Source organism: Festucalex cinctus, chromosome 2, assembly GCF_051991245.1.
Source record: "Festucalex cinctus isolate MCC-2025b chromosome 2, RoL_Fcin_1.0, whole genome shotgun sequence".
NCBI lineage: Eukaryota > Metazoa > Chordata > Actinopteri > Syngnathiformes > Syngnathidae > Festucalex > Festucalex cinctus.
This window is the reverse complement of record NC_135412.1, coordinates 14372602-14395214: the sequence shown is the minus strand read 5'-3', so window position 1 is coordinate 14395214 and position 22613 is coordinate 14372602. Positions and strand designations below refer to the sequence as shown.

General features: G+C 37.4%; 2 protein-coding genes and 1 long non-coding RNA gene across 16 annotated transcripts in view; 2 read left to right on the top strand and 1 right to left on the bottom strand.

Annotated features, from left to right (window-relative positions):
* Positions 1–10645: 10645 nt before the first annotated feature.
* On the bottom strand, positions 10646–20454 carry kynu (kynureninase). 9 transcript variants are annotated; one of them, XM_077513080.1, is made up of 14 exons: positions 15928–16098; positions 15686–15862; positions 15166–15286; positions 15004–15086; positions 14412–14473; positions 14245–14316; positions 14062–14136; positions 13077–13223; positions 12917–13015; positions 12764–12837; positions 12475–12527; positions 12144–12229; positions 11479–11709; positions 10646–10837 (listed from the first exon to the last, which is right to left on the bottom strand). In XM_077513080.1, the coding sequence occupies exons 1-14, from the start codon at positions 15959–15961 to the stop codon at positions 10718–10720; spliced, it is 1434 nt and encodes a 477-aa protein (XP_077369206.1). In that variant the 5' UTR covers positions 15962–16098; the 3' UTR covers positions 10646–10717. The 9 variants fall into 9 exon arrangements, with proteins under 9 accessions (XP_077369206.1, XP_077369207.1, XP_077369209.1 ...); XM_077513081.1 differs by having other exon boundaries at positions 15686–15859; XM_077513083.1 differs by having other exon boundaries at positions 15686–15856.
* LOC144013828 (uncharacterized) lies at positions 16104–17648 on the top strand. The gene is made up of 2 exons (XR_013282335.1): positions 16104–16615; positions 17354–17648. It is a non-coding gene; the product is annotated as an uncharacterized LOC144013828 (long non-coding RNA).
* The window catches only part of LOC144013826 (von Willebrand factor D and EGF domain-containing protein), a 21239-nt gene continuing 18338 nt past the window's right edge, over positions 19713–22613 (top strand). The window contains exons 1-3 of one of the 6 annotated variants that reach the window (XR_013282334.1): positions 19713–19768; positions 20797–20875; positions 21819–22117. Coding sequence is in view for 5 of the 6 variants with exons in the window: in XM_077513077.1 (XP_077369203.1) it covers positions 22042–22117 (76 nt within the window). In the remaining variant the exon portion in view is untranslated. The other 5 variants (XM_077513077.1, XM_077513073.1, XM_077513076.1 and 2 more) reach the window with 5 other exon arrangements.

The following is a 22613-nucleotide window of genomic DNA, read 5'->3' as shown; positions in this document are numbered from 1 at the left end:
AAGGAGGATTTGAAATCAAATTTAAGAGGAAAAAAAATTGCAGGAGATTTTGAATGCAAAATGTGTTGTCTGACCATCTTCATGATGACTATGAAGAAAAATTTGATGTTTGATTTGACAGAGGACAAAATGAACTCAGTAGTAAACAAGAAGTGTTGAGAGACAGAGAGAGAGAGAGAGAGAGAGAGAGAGAGGCACCTCATTGATAAAGCAAATATTAACCCTGCCGAGGTGTCAGGCATCAATTGATCGGCGCTCGTTTACAGCTCGCTGAAGGGCCCGTTGACATTTCCTCATCTTACCGTGAAGAGAAGGGACGAACTCCTGGTCTCCACGGTGGATTACAAAGAACCGCCACAATTGTTTAGACATTTTTGTCAGTTGTTTGTCTGTTGTTTGTCATGTTCAAGTCACCACTCTATCAAGCAAACAAGAACAGAGAAAAAATAAAAAAATAAAATAATAATAATAATAATAATAATAATAATAATAATAATAATAATAATAATAATAATAATAATAAGCAGCAGCTAATTCAAAATAATGGCTGTAATATCAGTAGCAATTACACTAATTACATTTATTCACGACCCCCCAACTAAACCACAAACTGGCAGAGAAGTTATTTAAAATAACAGAAATTTGGAAACTCTACTCTCTACTGTTCTACTCGACTGTATTGCTCTACAGTCTACACTCTATTTTCCATTTACCATGAAACTCTAATTATTCTCAATTAATAATGGTCGCAGCTCCCTCTAGTGGTATGTAAAAGAACCACTGAAGTAAATGTTCAAACTTCCTATTAAAGTTAGTGGCTTTAACTCAGTTTTATGAATTATTATGGAATTACTGTGTCAATGACAAAGATCCAGCCATATTTCTACTAGTTTAACATTTCTTTCCACTTTTACAAGTATATGAAAACTAAGAAAAAAAAAAATGTATTGTACATTTAGAACAGGTATAAAAAAATTTAATTAATCGTGAGTTAACTATTGAAGTCATTCGATTAATAATAATTACGATTAAAAAATCACCTGACACCCCTATTTGAAACATTCATTTTTTAACTTGTATGTGCAGTAAATTTTAATTAAATCGTGCTGTACAGCTATTTATGTTTGTATAATGGTCAAAATCTTAGACGAAAAACCTCTTCCACAATTTTGATGAACATTTAGGACTACAATATATTATGCTTGTGCTAGGAGAGCTAAATATTTTTTGAGGTGGTACTTGGTGTAAAAAGCTGTACTTTAATAAATGCATTTGTTTTTCTTCAATTTCAGCATTGGTGAGACTTCCTTGTTGCAATCCAGCAGACCGCTTCATGCGCTCAGTGTTTATACCATCTTGCAATTGCATTTTAAACTCCAAATTAAGCCCACGAGTGGGGTGGACGGAGTCGTGGGGGAGGGGACTGGCACATTTGTGACAAACATGACCTCCCCTCGCCGGCGTGGAGGATTATAGCGAACAAAAGTTGGTCCAATCGCCGCACCAGGGTTTAAGAGTATTGCGGTGACAGATTAGAACATCTTTCACCCTAGGGAGGAGATAAGAGAGCATCAGAGGAGCCGCCATCAGCTCCACCGCCAACGTCCACGTTCAGAAAGCTTCAAGCCCTCCACCCCCTCAACTTCTATATGTGTAATACTCATGTGGGTTATCAAAGGTTGGAAGAATCCTTGTGTTCTGGCCCAAACCTTCTGCTCAGCTGTTTGCCTACTTTGACTCCTTATTATCCCTCATAATTACAAATACGTCAAATGTGTCACACCACCACGCCTGCTAGCATCGTCGTGTTGCTGGCCGTGCAGCTCGCCCGCCCCTCAATTAGCTTTCAGTGCTTCAGGTTAATAGAACTTTTGATTGGACCAGCGTTGCTTTCCTGTTTTCATGTCCTGGGGTGCCGACCTCATCTTTATCTGCTGCTGTGAGGAGAGCGCTTACCATATCCATGGTCACTGGCGCCACCCAGCATCGGCATGTGCTTTATTTGGGACTGAAGATGGAGACGTTTGAGTCTGCAAAGGACCAGAGATCACCGTGCTAACTTCACTCCGTCATGGATGAGCCTTCACATCTTCTCCATGACATTCTGCAGCAGTAGGGGAGGTCCACTTGTTACCATTTCTCTTTCTCCAACAGACTTATTCAATTTTGCTGCCAGAAACAACATTTTACATCAACTTTTATACCATTCATTACTGTATTCACTTATACAGTATAGCAACTCTCCACTGTGGGTGAGAAAAATACTTCTGGATACTATCTGATTATATTATATGCATACAGTAATTAGCAGCGTTATTTATATTGTTTGTTTGTTTGTTTGTTTGTTTGTTTGTTTGTTTGTTTGTTTGTTTGTTTGTTTGTTTGTTTGTTTTATTGAACATATAAACATATAAACATAGACAAGTAGCAGAAAAGACCATTTAAAAAGAAGAAACATACAATCATTAACTCATTCACTCCCAGCCATTTTCACAGAAGCAATCCCGTTCGCTCCCGGCTGTTTTACAAGATTTTGACTGATTTTACAAAGCCCACAGAATATTGTGTTCTATTGCTATAAAAACATGGAACCTATCAAAAGAAAGATTAAAGTCTCTTCTTTAATCAGGAAAAAAGTATGTTTTTATCTGTTATCTTTGCAGCAATTAGCATTAGAAGAGAGCTAAGTTTCATCAGTATTCACAAATCAATTTAAAATTGTAAGTGAGCTTTTTTTTTTCTACATGGTCATGGTTGATCTCCTTTGCTCTGCTGCCACCTGCTGGCCGTTTGTGTAATAACTACCATTTCTGCAACCGTTCTTTGCAGTTGAGAGGCTGCATCAAAGCCTTCTGTATGCTCTAGCATAAAAAAACATAAAAACAAAAAAACGTATAAATACGTCTTTGGGACACTTAAAACATAAAAAACGTATTTACACGTTATTGGAAGCAAATGAGTTAATGACAATTTACACAATATTCACAATAGCTACAATATTAGTACAGTATTTATTATAGCCTCTACATCCATATTTGCATAATCGTTTACCATTTAACTACCAAATACCAAATCCTGAATCCATTTAAATGGGTTACTAATTATACTTTTGCCACAAAACAATGTCATAGTCCAAAAAATTGAAATCCAATTTGATCACAGTTGAGTGCACTTATGGCACTTTAGGAACACTAATGCACTTTGCCAAGCTTCATCTTCCCTTTTTTGTAACATATCGGAGACTGCTGTGGACACGCGGACCTGCGGAAAGGTTTTCCTTTTAAGTTTAAAATAAGTTACTTTAACCTCCAGGAAACCGTTGTTTTTCGCTTTTGGTAAAGTTTTAAATATATCCGTATCGTGTCTGTCGTAGACTCGTGGCCTACTACTATCTAGCGAGCGCTAAACAATTTCTAATACTATATCTAATATATAATATAATACAATATCTAATATATAATATAATACAAAGCAATTTATATCAGTTCTGTATAGGCTTACCATAAGTAACTGTTTCACTTCAACCCAAAGGTTTCCATGTCAAGTGGTCATGTGGCATCGAGTCCATTCTGGATCCCTTTCTGATAAAATTGCTTTGTTTTAGTGGAAAAATGTGTTTTTATTATTATTATTATTATTATTATTATTATTATTATTATTATTATTATTATTATTATTATTATTAATATTATTATTATTATTATTATTATTATTATTAGTGGCGGGGCGGCATGGTGGATGACTGGTTAGCACGTCTGCCACCCAGTTCTGAGGACTCGGGTTCGATTCCAGGCTCCGGCGTTCCTGGGTGGAGTTTGCATGTTCTCCCCGTGCCCGCGTGGGTCTTCTCCAGGTACTCCGGTCTCCTCCCACATTCCAAAGACATGCATGGCAGGTTAATTGGGTGCTCCGAATTGTCCCTAAGTGTGGTTGTGCGTATGGATGGTTGTTTGTCTCTGTGTGCCCTGCGATTGGCTGGCAACCAGTCCAAGGTGTACCCCGCCTACTGCCCGAAGCCAACTGAGATAGGCTCCAGCACCCCCCGCGGCCCTAGTGAGGAATGAGCGGTCAAGAAAATGGATGGATGGATGGTTTGATTATTACTGGTATGAACAACTATTTCACAGGTTGTGTTTGTATTTTGGAAGTAAACAGAAAGAAAGCAAACGAGAAGGACAAAGAAAGAAATGAGGAAGAAACGAAAGAAAAAGAAGAACGATAAAGTAGGTCAGCGGGAACCAAGGACAGGAGAAATCAGAACGGAATCACTGATGGAAAACGTAGGAAATACTAGGGATGTTACAATGGGCAAGTGGTTTGCACATATGCCTTGAGGAGCATGAAGGAAAAGTAATAAAGGAAAAAGAAGGGCAAGACAGGTCAGAGGGGACCGAAAGTTGAAAGAAAATGCAAGTGAAAAAGTGAAGGAAGAAAGAAATAAAAGTCAAAATAGCATTTGATAGTAAACTAAATACAATTTCTCTAGAAATTGTGTGGGAATGTTGAAAGCTGAACACTAAGCTGAATGCTTATGAAGTAAATTGAAAGATAAATTATGTGAGAATTACAAAGTTTTAATTGAAGTTGAAAGATAAATGAATAAAAAAGAAAACTTGAACTGCAATCTGTCTAAAGTGGGATTTAATCATTTCAGAGAAATTATAATCCATTTCCTGATACGGTAGTCAGTTGGTACCAAACCATCAAATGTACTAAAATGTGTTCCAAGCGGGGTTCGACTGACCTAACTTGCCTTGTTCAAATTCATGACTAATGGCGTATGTATTTTAAAAATAGCCGTCTGATGAAAGCCAGCGTACATTTAATCATTTCAGTTGCCAACTGATATATTTGCAATGTACAGTCGGAGGTGGGATTCAAACCCGGGACCTCCTGATTAGTGGACAACACACTTAACCCAGTGTGCCACTGAGCAGTATCTCTGTTTGAGCAAGTATATGATGTTCACTTTTCTGAATGCAAGTGGGCATGGAAAGTGAGACTTAGAAAAAGTTCAATGTCATTCCCATTGAAAGTGAATGGGGAGAAGTCGATATTTAACGTTAAACTGTGCGAGTACTGTATGTAATGTGGAATAAGACCATATATACCCCGGACGCAAGTTGAAATTTGAATGCTGTAAATCGGAAGTATAATGTGGGAGTTGTTTCTCGACAAAAAAAAAGTAGGGAGAATAAAAATCCAAATAACATAATTGGGATGCTTTCAGCATTCCCACAATTATCATTTAAAATTATATTTACATTTTTGACCAAGACAAAAGTTTTTTTTGTTTTTTTTTAACTGGGATAAACTTGAAATTCAAGATTTAAACCTAATCATATATAATCTCAGATAAACTAGTAAATTTAGCTAAAGTATAACAAATTAGAGTATTCTTTTTTAACTCATTCAGTGCCATTGACAGCGATACACGTCAAAGTAGGGCAGTGCAATTAATCGAAATTCAATTATATTTTCAATTATTACACTCTACAATTACAAAATCAGCATAATCATAAACTAAAAAGACTATTATGTTGTTTAAATTTATACATTTGCACCTTTTTTTTATTTTAAAATAACTAATTTGATCTTTTTTTTTTTTATCCAAAAGGAACTTACATAAATATAGTGTTTCAAATAATTTTGTCTTAATATTTTTTGTATTTGTTTTTTATGTTTAAAAATTTTCTTGTTTTGTACCAAAAAATAAAAAAATTTAAAAAAATATTGCCCTACTGCACATTGCATATGCTGCACTACAACTTTCATGTTTTTGCCAACATAAATAAATATATATAATTATTATAAATTATGTTTGGTCCAAAACTTAATTATATATATTTTTTTAAATTTGGTCCTAATATTTTTAAACGCTTAAACATTTTCTTGTTTTGTGCCAAAACATAAATAACCGTTTGAATAATCGTGATTTCAACTTTTGCCAAAAATAATCAGGATTATTATTTTTCCCAAAAACGAGCAGCCCTACGTCAAATATCCATTTTTACTGGGCTGGTAGTGAATGAGTTAAGTTGCTCCATTTCTTTCTCTAGTGTAAACTGCAAGCGTGACGCCGAATATCTTCCTCTTTCTCTTCTTCATCCTTTCCCCTGCTCAATAGTTAACATTTTGTTCATCATGGTACACCATGCAGCATTCTTTGCAGGCTTTGGAGGTCCCACTGTGCTTTGCGATTTCCATGTAAGGTATATTGCTGCTAACTAAGGCTTGGAAGCCTCAGTGAGTCTACCTAGTTTTGCTGCCATGTTGGAGGCAAAGTGACAAGGGTGATACAAAAGAAACATTACTGTAATCTGGTGTGGGGGGGAGCTTCAGGTAGAATTATGGTTGACCTCTTTATCCTCCTTCCTCCTCATCTTTTCCTAAACTGGTCCATCTTCTAACAAACCAAACAAGGGATCATAAAGTTGACCCCATCATGTGCAGAAGCCTCCAGAGGTGGGGCTGGCGAGCACCAATGGAAATGCAGCCTGACAATCTTCTCCCCGAAGCAATGGGGTGCCAAAAAGAAAAAAGAAAAAGAAAAAAACGGTGCTCCTTCTCTTGAGGGTCTGCTGGGATGTAATAAGTAATAGACTGCAGGACAACATGAAACAGCTCTGAACTCTGTAAGAGGTCAGACTGGACCCGCCAGACAGACAGATTTTCACATTTCATGTCGCTTATGGGAAAGGCCAGACAGGTGTTTACATTATGTGTGTGTTCAATATACCAAGTGTTCTTTTTATTTATTTATTTATTTATTTATTTATTTATTTATTTATTTATTTATTTATTTATTTATTTATTTATTTATTTATTTTATTTATTTATTTTTAAATATACCAAGTGTTCTAATATTGTTACATTTCCGCAAGTAACTTTTGGAATACATTGTAAAGTAATTTAAACGCAACATATATTCTATTTTTACTTGAGTACTTTTGTTAAGACGAAATTCTACTTTTAGTCTATTATATTGAGCTATATTCCATTCACATTTTGTCCTTTTATCTACAGGTATTAATTTTTGCTTGCAATTTTGTTTGGTTTGTGAGATTTGTGTCACCTGACTTTCACCAATACAAAGTTATGTGACATTTAAGTCTATTTAACCAATCAGGAGCCAGGCAGTCATATGACCACACACAGCTTCTGTGGCCCAACATAGAAGCAAAGTTTTTAAAGTGACTTAATTACATACAACAAAAATTCATGTTTCCCATACAGACGCCTGTGAGGAAGTTCAATACAATCAAATCAAGCATAATTATATGGTTAATAGGGCTGTGCAGGAATCAGTGGTGACTCAAATTGAGCAGGGAAAATGAACGGACAAAAGCAGATCATGATCCAAGGCACCTCATCATCATGCATCAACCATGGTGTTAATGTGGGTGTATGTGGCTTTTAATAGAATTAACTTATAGATGTTTGTTTGTTTTTGGTGATAAGATTAATTCAGAGGAAAACTGGGGTTAACTTTCTGCTGACATTCAGCCAAACTGTATGAAAATGCACAAGGACGTTAAACAAACTGTGAAAGCTAAACTTTGTTAAAGGAAAATGAATGGAATGTTCTTTAATGAACCAGTCAGTGTCCTAATTTCAACCCAGTTAAGCATGCTTTTCACTTACTGGAGCAAAACCGAAGGCAGAGAGACCCATAAACAGAAAAAGTCAAGGTGGCAGTAGGAGAAAACTTTGAATTTGGAGATTTTCATGGGGTCTGATGATTATTTACAATATCAAACGTCCAACTACCGTATTTTCCGCACTATAAGGCGCACCTAAGAGCCTTCATTTTTTTCAAAAGCTGACCATGCGCCTTATAATCCAGTGCGCCTTATATATGGATCAATGTTGAGCCGCAACAGGTCTCGCTGTCAAGACGCTATCGGTGACCCTGCACGATCGGTGACGCACATGCGCAGAAGATCCCGCCATCTTGGATCGCTAGCTAATACTAATATTTTATCTCAGAGAAAATAATAAAACAGCTGTTTATTCATTCTGGGAGTGAATGAGTTGTCAGAAAGCTGGTTTGTAATCTATTAGTAAAGTTTGACTGACCTATCTGACTGTTTTGTTGACATTCCCTTTAGCGCAGCACCATCTAATGGATGCATAATGTAACCCCAGCCTCTACTGTAGCGCCTTATATATGGAAAAAGTTTTTAAATATGTCATTCATTGAAGGTGCGCCTTATAATGCAGTGTGCCTTATAGTGTGGGAAATACGGAAAATACTGCTGTTCACTGTATGGCCATTACAACATTACAGTGGTATTCTCAAGAATAGTTGCCAGGGTGAACTATTTGCATTCAGTAAAGTCACTGGGCCAGCAGAGATAAAGTAAAAGAAAAACTATACTTTCTCATTAAATGATTAAATGATTCGAACAATGAAATTATTGTACATTTGTCAAACATCTGTCGAAGTGCTATACGATATCAGTCCCAGTTCTGGAAACATTGGTACTGTTGTCTTTTATATAATGCTTCTTAGTGTATATTGATATGTATGTATTTCTGCTTTATTTATTTATTTTTTTATTGGTCTGTGTGTGTTTGGACTTCGAGTCTGTAATAAAGCTTCATCATCATCATCATTCTTGAACTCACTTGTGGTCAACTGAATGGGTATGTCACTCTCCAAAGACACTATAGTCCAGGATGTGGCTGCTTCAAGTTCAGACTGACCATATATATTGTGTTCTATAGCTTTACAATCTGCATCCCTATAAAATTTAAAATAGAATTTAAAAGCCTTCTCCTCAACCAAGCTCAAAGTGGTCCAGCAGTGTTATAGTGTATCTTGAAGAGCTCACAGAAATCACCTTTCAAAATAGCTACATTATAACTAATCCACCACATAACTCTTCCCAGTTTGAGAACCAATAGATCAAGTAAATCTAACGAGGGTTAAACGGCACAAATTCAGTGGGTAGTTTAAAACATGGTGCTGAGCTGCCCTCTCCTGGCCAATTGGAAGCGTTTCAGCAACCAAATACTTTCAACTTAAACTTTTCACAGTTTGTTATTTATAGGCACGTTTGGGGAAAAATACAACTCTCAAATACCAAATCAAATTAATTTATATATATATATATATATATATATATATATATATATATATATATATATATATATATATATATATATATATATATAATCATTTAGAGTATTTTGTTTGAAGATGAATTCATCAAAAATGGTCAAAATAAGCAAAAAGGTCGAGACAAATTTCTCTGTGTGCTTGCGTGCATGTGTGCTTGCGTGTACACGCACATCCTCATAGGTTACTTCAACATTGTTAAGTGTGCAAGCTTGTCACGGTCAAGTATCCCCAAGTCACTGTCAGCCAGGATTGACTTCTTCGGTCTCTCCTGGAACACAGCTGACGCCTCCAGTTGTGCTACCTTGTCATTTCACCACAGTCAACATAACCCAGATGAGCTGCAAATAGCACACACGCGCACACACATCCCGTCAGTTCATGTTTGCGTCTGGTCAAGGTGCATCAAATATTTGATGAGATGTATACACAAAAGCTAATGTTTTTTGTTTTTTTTTGTTATTTTGCTTGTTTTTAGAAACAGCACACACAAAGTGCGGTATGCTTGCAGATAACATGTAACGCCCAAAAAGCTATGAAAAAATAAATAAATAAGAGACATCTGCCAAATAATCAGGTTCTCTGACTTCATTTTGCTATTTATAGGTTGACCTATGTGTTTCAATAAAACAAATACTATTGTTTGAGTTTATAAATTACTCTATTGGAACTCCCTAAGTCCAAATACAAATATTGTAATTTAAAGCAAACTATTTGCATCAAGTGCCACCTGGGGAAAAAATAAAATAAAAAATGCCACCACACAGTTTTCATCAAAACGGAGGCAGAGGTTTTATTCCAAAAATGCTAATTTAAATTATTGTAATATTGTTAACAATTAAATTACACTTAAATATTAGAGGGGGAGAAAAATAATTGTGCTTAAATAATAGTTTCAATAAATATTGCACTTTTTATTATATAATTATAAATCTAAAATTTTTTATCTTATTAAAAAACAGATTAAATGACAAATACATTGTACGTAAGTACTGTATTTAAATAATGTACACAACTGGACTTCTTTTTTTTTTAAGATCACATTTAATTCAGTGATTGTTCAAGTACCACTAGAGGGAGCCTGCATACCATAGCCTGCATAGTCCTCCCCCCCATATATATTGAAGGAAAGCCATATGACCAAAATGACCGATTATAAAATATATATTTTTTAAAATAGAATAGAAAAGAAAATTATTCTACTGTATATTTCTGGAAAAAAAGGAACAAGAGGCAGTTGTACCAATGTCTCAAAATCTAGAAAAAGTCTAGAACTTAAAACCACATATTTTAAACATATAGAAGAGACAAATTTCAACGTTTCAATCATTTCTTTTGAAAAGGTCGTTTCAATGATGACTGCGCTCAAAAAAGGATTGTGTTCCTGCTTTCTTTGCGTTTACAGTATTACGTTAATTAAAGGAATATCAGTGATCAGCCTTTGAATTGTCTAATATGTATTGTGTAATAAGTATTGACCTCACATTGAGTTAAAAAAAAAATAGCTGTAAAGAAAAAAGCTTTTCATTTTTATTTTTTAAAAGAGTCTTTATTGAACTTCCTGATGAAGCACGTAGTCTGGTTGCAGGTGGCTCACTGGAAGCTGGTGGCCATTGCCGCTTGCAAACTTTCGAGGAAGCGATGGACGTCTCGAAAGGAGTTGTATAGTGGCACCGGGGCGATGCGCAACACGCTCGGATGACGCATGTCACACTAGTGGAGGGGGGAAACATCAAACACAATGTCACACAGGTTAATTAGGCGCTCTGTATTGTCCCTAGGTGTACATGTGCGTGTTGATGGTTGTTCGTCTCTGTGTGCCCTGCGATTGGCTGGCAACCAGTTCAGGGTGTACCCCGCCTACTGCCCATAGCCAGCTGGGATAGGTTCCAGCACCCCCGCGACCCTTGTGAGGAGCAAGCGATTCAGAAAATGAATGGATGGATGTTCCGTTATCTGTATGCTTCAGGTTGTCCGACAAACACACTGTTGACAGTTGCACACTGCCATGATCAGTCTAATATTGTGCACCACTACCCTCTACTGGTGGTTCGGCTTGGCTCATTAACACTTTACAAAGTGCTCGCAATTTAAAAGGCAAGTCAATCAGACCCATATCAACTCCTCCCAATGAAAAAAAATAAATAACATAACTCGACCTTGGCACTGAATGTTTGGATTCTAATGAACGTCTTAAGTCGTTCTTGGCATTTAATAGATTAATAAGTTTAAATGTGTTAAATAAAATAATTAAATGTGCTAAATAAAATACTTTCATACATAATAAATAAAATACTTGGGTTCTCTTGGATTTCAACCTATTGTGGGTGGGTCTGGAATGCAAGGCTACTTACAACCACACCCCTCTTTTCCAGCTCCTCAAAGACTCTCTGGATGGGCACAGAGAAGCAGAGTGACAGCTGGCAACCTCTCTGTTGCGGGTCAGAAGGCGTTATGATGCGCACGTGAGGTTTGCAGAGATGGGCAGGATCTTCCTTATAGTAGTGGCCAATTAGATACTCCAAGTAGCCTGTTAGCAGCACAGACTTCCTGCGTAGCATCTGCATGCTAGTCATGTTAAAAATCTGCAAGACAAACAACGACAAACAAAATTCAAATAAAAAATTATAAATAATACATTTATTTTCAAATTGGTTTTTAAAATAAAAATACAATTTTATAAATCATACATTTATTGAGAAATTATTTTTTACTTTCTTGCATAGTCAAGGCATAACTCATGATTACCTTTCACACTCAACTGAAACGCTCTTCTGCACCACATTGAAAAAGTTTTACACATAACTCATACACATAACATAAGAATTTTTCCATTGTGCATCAGTTTAAAAAAAAAACATCTGTAGTGTGAGACCATTTCAGTCATCCATATAAGGAAGAAAAAAAAAACTGTTGAGTGAAGTAATCCTGAATTACTGAATTTTGCCCGGATAGCTCCTCATTGATCAGACACACACAGGAAGTGAATGTGCTGTACAGACCAATTGGGCAGCAATACCTCCAAACTGGCCTGCAGAGGACACACAAGGAGAACAGGCTGGTTGGACAGTCTGAATCCTTTCACTCCGGGCTGCAGCTCCAACACTGCACAGACGCACGCATTGTCATGGTGATATGCTGATTATCTTTAGCAGAGTTTTGTGCTTCACTGAGTGCCATTCAAGTTATTATAACCTGCATTTGTGAGCATTTCACGTTTGAAAAAAAAAAAATCCACGAGACTATTCAAAACAAATACTGTAGTCTTATGTTTTGTAATTTTTTTAGTGTAATGTACATTGACACCACAAGATGGCAATATTGCAATTGCGGAAGAGATGCTTGTTTACCATTGTTCATCTGGAAGCGAGTTTTTAAGTCATGACCCCACCACCCCATCAGCCTGCAAGCACACAACAGTACAACATGTCACGTGTCAATAGTCAACACATTGTGATTGGGCATGTTCCCATTATGGGGAAATATCAGATATGTATCGGATATGAGCCAATGTGGGTGTCGCGTTTACATGATTTGTTCAGCGCTTTAGTGTGTTTGTGTGTGTGTGTGTGTTTTCAGTTTCCCAACCAGCAATCCCATATAAGAATTTGTCTTTTGGGGGCATAATTGTCTACTTACGCAGGTTTGACGGTGTATTGATGTTTCTCATGGATGAATGCTCCAGCAATCCCACCACAACCTGAGTTCAAATACTGAACAAACATGGACACAAATATACAAAGTTACTCCTCATACACGGCTGCTGTCAATCGCTTGAGCGTGTGTGGTGACCTTGTAAGAGCACCAACAAGCGAAGTCCACTCCCCAGTCGTGCAGCTTCAGATCAATATTTCCTGCTGCGTGGGCCAGGTCGAACCCCACCAAGCAGCCCTGGCCAACAAACGTTGTTAAACAACAGGTGAGTTAGATGCTAATTATGAGTTCATCTCACCTTGTTCTGGGCAGCCTTGGTGATGGCGGCCATGTTGAACAGCTGACCGGTGTAGTACTGAACTCCACTGAGCATCACTAAAGCCACAGATGTACCCTCTTTCTCGATCATGTCCAGGATGTCCTCTGTTCGTAGAATCTCCTCCCCCTGGAAACCGTGTTGTAGTTAATACCATTTTTTCCCTGTAAATGCTTATTTAAAACTCTCTGTATTCTTAGAAATGCATATGATAACTAGACTAAGTGCAATTCCTGGAGAAATTGTGTGGTAATGCTGAAAGCTAAGCTGCTAATAGCTGAATGCTAAGCTAAATGCCCACGAAGGAAATAGAAGAATAAATTATGTTAACATTATAAGGTAACAACATAACTAGTAATTAGTAATAGTAGTAGTAGTAGTAGTAGTAGTAGTAGTAGTAATATTGTATAAGTTGTGTCTTTAGTGCATTTAGAAATATGTTTTTATTAGGGACTGACGATAATGCTATTTTCAACCACTACCGATAAACCAATAATTTAGAAAGTGCCAATGTCGATAATCGATAAGTAAGCCGGTAATTGTTGTTTTAAAGCTTATCATTAACATTAGTTTAGTATTAGCTTCGTGTGCTAACTTAGTGTTAGCTTAGCATCAGCATTAGCTTAGCATATTAACCTAGCATGCTAAATTAGCATTAGCTTAGCATTAGCTAAGCATCAACTTAGCATTAGCTTTGCATGCTAAATTAGCATTAGTTTAGTATAACCTTAGCAATTAGCTAAGCATTAGCATTAGCTAAGCATTAGCTTAGCGTTAGCTTAGCATGCTACCTTAGAATGCTAATTTAGCATTAGCATTAGCTTAGCATTAACATAAGCTTAGCATGCTAACTTATCATTACCATTGGCATAGCATGCTAATTTAGCATTAGCATTCGCTTAGCATTCCCACAACAATGAAAAGCAGGGGCAACTTTGATTTTTTATTTCTCATCAACAGGACCTACCAGTCTGGGCTTCAGCAGCAACATGCTCTGCTCTGGGTCAAATCCTCGTAGTCGAATCTGAGACTCGACAGCGTACTAGCAAGAGACAGGCAGCATCTATGTCAATTTGGCACATCAGTCGTGTGGATAACATGGACATCATAAAAGTCAACGTTTGGATGAAGTATGACAAAAGAGACTCACGTGATCCGAAGGGAAAGCTTTGTCTTCCAGAATGACCTTGTGCCGCGCAGCCGTGGGTTGGTAGAAGGAAAGCTAGCAATGCAAAGTCAGATTTTAGTGAAAAGTTCTCTCTTTTTATTTTTTTTATTTTATTTTTTTTACAGTAGTGAATTTGTCTGCTTTCGCACCATCAGCAGATGTAAGTTGACCGTCAGCCCGTTCATCAGCGCCACCTCGTCTGGATGCGCACCTGGGAAAATAAATAAATAAATAAATAAATCACAAAAGCAATTATCAGGAAATTTTCTTTTAAGTCTGCGTAAGCCCTGATCTGTGCATGGTAGATGCCATTTGGACTTTGGACTCTACAAAACGTTCTTGTTTTGTTCAAACTGCTCCCTTGTCCGAAAATTCCTATATGATATATTTGTAGGTGTTGAGTCTTGAATGAAACCCATATTAGCCCAATTGTGTGTGTCAATCCAATAAATAAAAAGGAATTAAAAAAAAATAATAAATAAAAACTTTAATAGGTTTCAAATAACCAAATGAGGCCATGATAGAGTCAAAAGGTACAATTTGATCTAAACATTAAATTACTGATAGGCCCACGTATATCTAAAATCAGACAAAAATCTACATCATTGGCAAGTTTAATTACATTTGAATTAATTAACAAAGCTAAAACTGAAAGGAACCCAGAGGGTTAAATTTAGCTGCCAGCCTGCTCATACTCAATCAATCTGGCAAACCCGATTAATTTATATTGCGCAACGTTACCAACAACTCTTGCCATGAGCACCTCCAGGTTGTTCTCAGCCCAGGCCCAAGGTCGTGACCCCTCTGTATGGCCGTGCGCGCCCCTGACAAAGACACACTTCATTAAAAAAAAAAAAAAGTTTGAATGCTTTTCATCATTGTGGCAGAAATGTGTTCCTGTACATTTTGGCCCACTTGTCCAGCTCCTCCTCCAAGTACTTCTTGACCATTTTGGGCTGCAGACCCAGTGAGTTGCCCACCATGTAGATGCTGTCTTTGGTGCCATCGACTAGCGACAGATCCGCTGTGGGTCACATGCAGCAACGTCACACTTAGACACTTCAACATGTTGCAAGATACTTCTGTAGTAGGGGCGTCTAAACATTTCCTCCAAGAACACCACACGGAATAATTGAAGGATGCAAGGGCAACTTATAAAAGCAGTGGGATCAGTAATGTGATACATACAGCCTGACATTCATACCTGGTATAGATACTCGCCCAGTACTAATTATTATTAGTAATAGAAGTAATAGTAGCACTAGTATTAGTAGCAGCAATAGATGTCAGGGGTGATGCACTAATGGGGGCTGTCTTGTAATTGCTTGTCTCTATATTTAGTGTTTTTAAAATCTTGTGTTGCTGCCTTCTATTCCCAAATAAAATAGAAATATAAAAAATACTAAGTATATTGTCGACTCACAGGTAGGTAAATCTGCTATTTTGGGTACCAAAAAGTTCTCTCTGAGGTGTCTTAACTCGTCATGGTCATCCAGGAACGCCGCCACCCGCTCAGAGGTCGTAGGGCAGCCCAGTGAAGCGGCAACCTTCTCCACAGTTTCTCTCGCAGTCAAGCCAGTTAACTGGTCCATTGCTGCTTCTCATGGGGGATACATGCAAAACCATTTAAAACACAACCTCAAATATGTGTGGTGATTAGCTTACCAGTTATTTGCCGTGCTACTTGAAAAACAGTCATGCGTATCAAAGTTAAAACTTATTTGTACATCCTGTCAACTTCAGCAAGTTGCTTATGGCGTTAGATTTGTGCCACAATTCCGTGCGTAACAAAATGTGTTTCGTACGTACAAAATGTGTTTCGTACGTACCAAAAATGTGTTTCGTACGTACCAAAAATGTGTTTCGTACGTACAAAATGTGTTTCGTGCGTACAAAACAGTCCTCGCGCACGCTTGCTACGTCTCTCCTCAACACGTACGAAACTTTGATTTACGCTTGCGATGCAAGGGTCGAGGCGTAATATTTGTGCCACAATTCTTAACCAATCAGGAGTCGGACAGGAGAGCAAATCCTGATTGGCTGTTTAATATCCAATCAGGCAGAACTTTGACAACGTGTCGTCACGCCGCGTTGCATCATGGGCGCTTCTTCGATTTTTGTTTTGTTTTGTTTTGTTTACTAGCACTCGGTGCTTTCCTGTTTTTATTTTATCTGCATTTCTGCTGACTTTTATTTACTTAACAAAAGTTTTGTTATATTACGGGGTGAAGCAGCTCCCAACTGCTTTCCTGCTTAGCGGAAGACAAGTTTTAGCCCTCATGGGACCGTTGGATGACCGTTGGGGGGGACGCTAACTTCCGAATCGAAGACTACTTTCAACATTTTCATAACGGTAAGTAGCATAAAAATAGCATCTTTTAACTTGGCCACTATCACACACAGGCTTCCAAGACAATCAAAATTGTATGTAATAGTTATATACACACACGACATTGGCAATGGATGTGCATAGTTATGATGAAGAAAAAAAAATCGCCACCCCCTTTATTTATTTTCTTATGCATTTTTAGTGCCTAGTGCCACCAAATGTATATCGTGTAACTAACAGACAGAAAAAAACATGGAATGTCCAAAAGCACTGTTAACACAATGCCATAGTTACTGATTTTTAAGTACGTTAGTGATATTGATTAGAAAATCGTGGAAAATTACGAGATATCAGCTCTTGAATTCAATTCACGAGTTAATTTTGTTGTCATTACCTGTATACTTGTGCACATAAATGCCATCTCAAACAAATCACTAAAGCAGCCTTTTACCACCTAAAAGACCTCGACCGAAGGGTTGCATGCTCCATACCAGAAGAACCTGACTCATGCTTTTATTTCCAGTAGACTTGATTATTGCAAAGGTCTTCTGACTGTTCTCCCTCAAAAGAGCATCATATTATAGCTGCAGAGGTTATGAAGTGGTTACCCTTAGTTGTACTAGACATTTAACATGAACAAGAAACTGTAGAAACATGGATGGTCACATTGTTTTCCCATAACTACATGAAGATGGATGGATATGATTGTTTCACGTTTTACAATTAATAACCTTGAGCTTTTGTTTGTTTCCAATTTACCAGGTAAACCAATCCAGATTGCGCATCGTTTCTATATCCGGGTCACAGTCATCAATAAGATGTCTAAGGGTAGAGAGTACAGCTGAGATGGATGGGACGGCGATGGATGGCTCCACAATAGCAGTCTACCATGCCTACTGTGTGTAAAACTTGAAATAAAAACTGCAAAGATGCACTGTAACTGAGGACGATTCATTTGATTTAAAAACAAAATGTACAGTTTGCTGTTTGTTGATCGATAATGCATCATTAAGTGTCAATTACAAATACAATGTGTAATATATTTTCATCTGTGGAACCTCTTGGGTCTTGCATTCTCAATACATCATCGTGAGTACAGTACTCTGAGGTCTTCTTGGTCAATGATGGGCAAATGTGCAGTGTGTGCACTTCCGCACTTTAATCTTGAAACCATAAATGTGTCATGTACTGCATTGGCACTGTACCTGCAATAGTATTTTGGTTATTGTTTACAGGTTGTTCCGAATACAGTGTGTGTGACACTTTTTATTTTTCTAATTGTCAATGATACTGTTTGCAAGACACATTTAAATAAGTTCAGTAAAAGTGTCGACAACTTACAGGAGAAAAAATATTTTAAAAATGTTTGATTTGGTATGCTGCAAAACAGGCCATTACAACTATTCGAACTTCAAATTGTGATAGTCCAATGTTAATGTTGTCATTCTTCAGGAGCTCTTGATTTCTCTGCTGTCAAGCTCAAGCTTCACGTTCTGACTCTTCCTACAGACATTTTAATGACTAAGTCAAATTGGTCTCATCAGCTAGCTCAAAAACGTCAGGAATTAGGGCTGCACAAAATTGGAAAATCATGCAATACGCGATTTTGCTGAATATAGCAATAGATATTGCAATATTTAATATGGATCTAAAGAAATGACTGATGATGATTTTATTATCTAATGAACAAATTATATTTCTCATGCAGTAAAATGTATTCAGTAATTTAATTGTAATGACTTCAATAATGTTCAACTAGTGGATGGTGGTGCACATTTTAGCAAGTGGCTGACTGGTCAAATTCAGATAAAAGCAAAAAATTCCATATGAAACTTATTGCATGTCTGTTATATGCATATTGCATGGGCCAATAGCGCGATATCAATATTTTTCCACTCCACTTCTTCATCTTCTGCTTCTCGTGGTGTTTTTGACACTTCTGTTGTGGTGTCATCAGGTGCATTCTGGGTCCTTTGTCATCTTTGTTGCCTGGTAATAAAAACAAAACCCAAGGTTAGCGCTCAGATTTTTAATTGTCTATCTGTTGTTATGGAAAAATGACAAGATCAACCATGTTTCTCACATTAGTAAAACAATTATTTTGGGCAAACATGTTTATTTCAACAGCTGCTAGTCATGGTGTATGGTTGTCTTGTAACCAAAATGAATTCAATTCTTACGTCAATAACTATGGCATTGGACTGCCAAACACAGTGCTCTTATGTATTCAATGTTTTCCGTTATTCACGATATACCTTTAGTGGTACCAGGCACTAATTACTAAAGAAAAATGGATGGTCTAACATTTTCTTTTCTACTTCTTATACAACGCCACTCATGATGGCATGCATTGTTTAAGATTGTAATGATAGTAGCACGATCAAAAGAGGACAAAACTATAGGATTTACTGACTTAAATAGAGTACAGTATTTTGTAACTTACCATAATGAAAACGTAAGTAGCAGGTTAGCCTCTTCTTTTTTTTTTTCTTCTATTTTATGCCGTCATCCAACATCACCATGAGCGCTAAAACTTGTTTTCCCTCCTTCTTCCGCTAAGCAGGAAAGCAGTTAGGAGCTGATTCATCCCGTAACATAACAAAACTTATATTAAGTAAATAAAAGTCAGCAGAAATACAGACAAAAATTCAAACAGGAAAGGACCGAGTGCTTGTTTAAAAAAAAAAAAAAAAAAAATCGAAGAAGCGCCCATGATGCAACGCGGCGTGACGACACGTTGTCAAAGTTCTGCCTGATTGGATATTAAACAGCCAATCAGGATTTGCTTTCCTGTACGACTCCTGATTGGTTAAGAATTGTGGCACAAATATCACGCCTCGACCCTTGCATCGCAAGCATAAATCAAAGTTTCGTACGTGTTGAGGAGAGACGAAGCAAGCGTGCGCGAGGACTGTTTTGTACGCACGAAACACATTTTGTACGTACGAAACACATTTTTGGTACGTACGAAACACATTTTGTACGTACGAAACACATTTTGTTACGCACGGAATTGTGGCACAAATCTAACGCCATAGTTGCTACAGCGCCGGTTTGGTTGTCCCTGTGTTGTGTTTATGTGAAGTGATCGGGTTGCAAGATTGTATCTGGGACTGTATCCGGGTCCTGCTCGCCTGTCGATGACGTCACAGTACGGCAGCTCTTCTTAAACAAATGGTGCAAGTTAAGTCTACAAACCTCACGCACATACTGACGGTTGAAATACACTCACATGTGTTGCGCGTTGTGCCCCACATTTTTCTCATTCTGATGTCCCTTTTTTCTTTAAATCGTTGTTTTTAATTTATCTTTGATAATCTAGTGAATGGAAAGATTCAAGTAGGATGTCATTGCATGTTGTGTTTACATGTACATAGAAATAAATACATTTTATTGCATTATTATTATTAGTAGTAGTAGTAATTAGTATTTTACATAACTATCCCCAAAACTGGGCAGTCTGGTTGTAAATCAGTGTGGTTCAGAACTTGCAGTGCCCAATTTTTTTGCCTTTTCATCTCTTTTGCTGTTCTTTCAGTAACCACATTGAACAATTTGAGTTACAGTTAATGTTACTAAATCTAATGCTCAGAATGTAATAAAATGTCGTACGCTCAGAATGTCAGGGTGTCGTTGAATCTGAAGACTACAGTACAGTAGTATACTCTTTGTGGTAGTTTAAGTGACCGGTTTATGATACGCCTTCAACCCACATTATGTTACTACATAGAGTAGACCAACTACAGATAAACCAATAGTAATGAATACCCGAGTCAACTGGCAACCATGAAAAAAATTAATAATAACTCACAGTTGAGTTGCAGATGTTCCTCTTCTATCGGCAGCCAATCAACTGATCCGCAGGCGCTCTTTCACCTCTGAATCTTTCCCTCCAGTTAATTATTGCTATGACCTCAAACTCAAACAGGCTTCTTGATAGGCCTTCTTCATGAGTGCACAACTTCTTGTCTGTCAAGGTCTCATGTAGCTTGGATATTTTAGGGGTTTATTCCAGTGCAGCCAAATTTTATTTATTTATTCAATACACAAAATCCATATACTAATTGTTCATATCGACAGTTATTTATTTATTTATTTTTGTTTTGTTTTTTGAGAAGGTGGGACTACCAGGAATAAATAAATAAATAAATAAATAAATAAATAAATAAATAAATAAACTCGTGACGTCATCTCGCCCATGCAAGCAATTCTTTCAAATATCCACTGGATGGCAGCAACACCTCCCCGAAAGTGAAGCTGGACGTGCAGCACAAGGAATTTGAGGTAGGCAATTCAACCATTTGCGATTGGCTGGCAACCAGTCCAGGGTGTCCCCCGCCAACTGCCCATAGCCAGCTGAGATAGGCTCCAGCACCCCCCGCGACCCTTGTGAGGAATAAGCGGTCAAGAAAATGGATGGATGGATGGATGGATGAATTCAACGATTTACAAAAGAAAAAGTAGTACATAATTGACGTGCTTAAATATAAAAGTCTGTCAATATCCATTTGAACAACTGTCATAATATAACTTCTCTGTATACTTTTGCTCTTTTATTGACTTTTAACGACAAATAGAAGAGAATAGAACTTTAGTTTTCATTGTATACAATGAAACTCGAACTTCAACAGAATCCCCGCTTAAGCACTGCACCATAAAAAAAGACAACATAAGCTTTAAAAAAAGTACATATATATAGGTTATACACGCAACCACGCGGGTTAAAAAGAAAAACAACGTACATACACATAAATAATTAGAGGAAAATATAAATATAAAATAGGATAAAATAATAAGATGGTACTTATATTATCCACAGAGAAGAAGTTTTTGCTCTGAATTCCAAATGACAGAAACATGTTTTGAAACGACCAGGTGTCATCAGAGCTGTGAAAAAAATGTGCCGTGAGAAAAATCTCACACGTTCGAGTGCACACCTGCTTCTGCTCTTAGACTGCCCCCCCTTTACCTTCTTCTTTTCAGCACCTGATATTTAGCTATGTATAGCCTACTCGTGTTGGGAATTGACGACATAGCTACACATATACCCTAAACTATACACACGTAATAAGATATCAATTTTTCAGCAAGTCGAGTTCCACTGCCCTGTTTTACACATTCCGAACAAAGTTAATACGAAATATAACACTGTGGGCAAAATGTTCTCAAAAGTTCTCTAATCTCTACATTCCACCCATCCATCCTTTCACCTCTTTGGAGCTTTTAGTGACGAGGTTCCCTCCTCTGGTTGCCGCCTCCTCCCCTCTCCCCCGCTACTTGCACATCTTGCGCACCAGCAAATCGCCGCAGTCTGCCGGAAATACTGAGCGAAGTTCAGGTTCGAGACCACCGCTCGGCTCGCCTGTTGCAACTTTTGCGCCAGACCGCCGATGGAACAGTGCGACTGAAGGCCACCTTTTGCTTTTTTTTTTTTTTTTCCCCACGCAGTCATGAAGAGTCCAGTGTACATTTTGAGATCTGATTTGTTAATGCTGCTTCTCGTGGCGCAGGCGTTTGCGCAACACGGTGAGTGAATTCCGAATCACTACTATTATGCCTGTCCATCCGTTTTCATGCTTTCTTGGAGGTTTGGGTCACACTGACATCATAATGGCACTCAGTGGGTCCTGAACTGCAAGCACAGAGGTCAGGCGAATGTCCCATCCATCAACAATGTTTACTTACAAAGTTATTTATCTGACTCTTGTGAGTGGTACTCACACTGTGATCCGGCCACATAGCCGACTTGGGGATAGGTAAAATAGTTTTAAAATTACCCATATCAAATTAATTTTCCTCAGTCAAATAATGTCCTATGCTAATAATCCATCCCAAAATATTTTGTTACAAAGCGCTATTTAAATAAAGATTAGTGTTGTTCCGATACCGTTTTTTGGGCTCCCGATACCATCCTAGCCACTTTATTAGCATATTAACATAGCAATTGTCAACACATTTTTATAGACAAACTATATATAAATATGCAATTATATTATTAATTAATGTATTTATTTGAATGAAT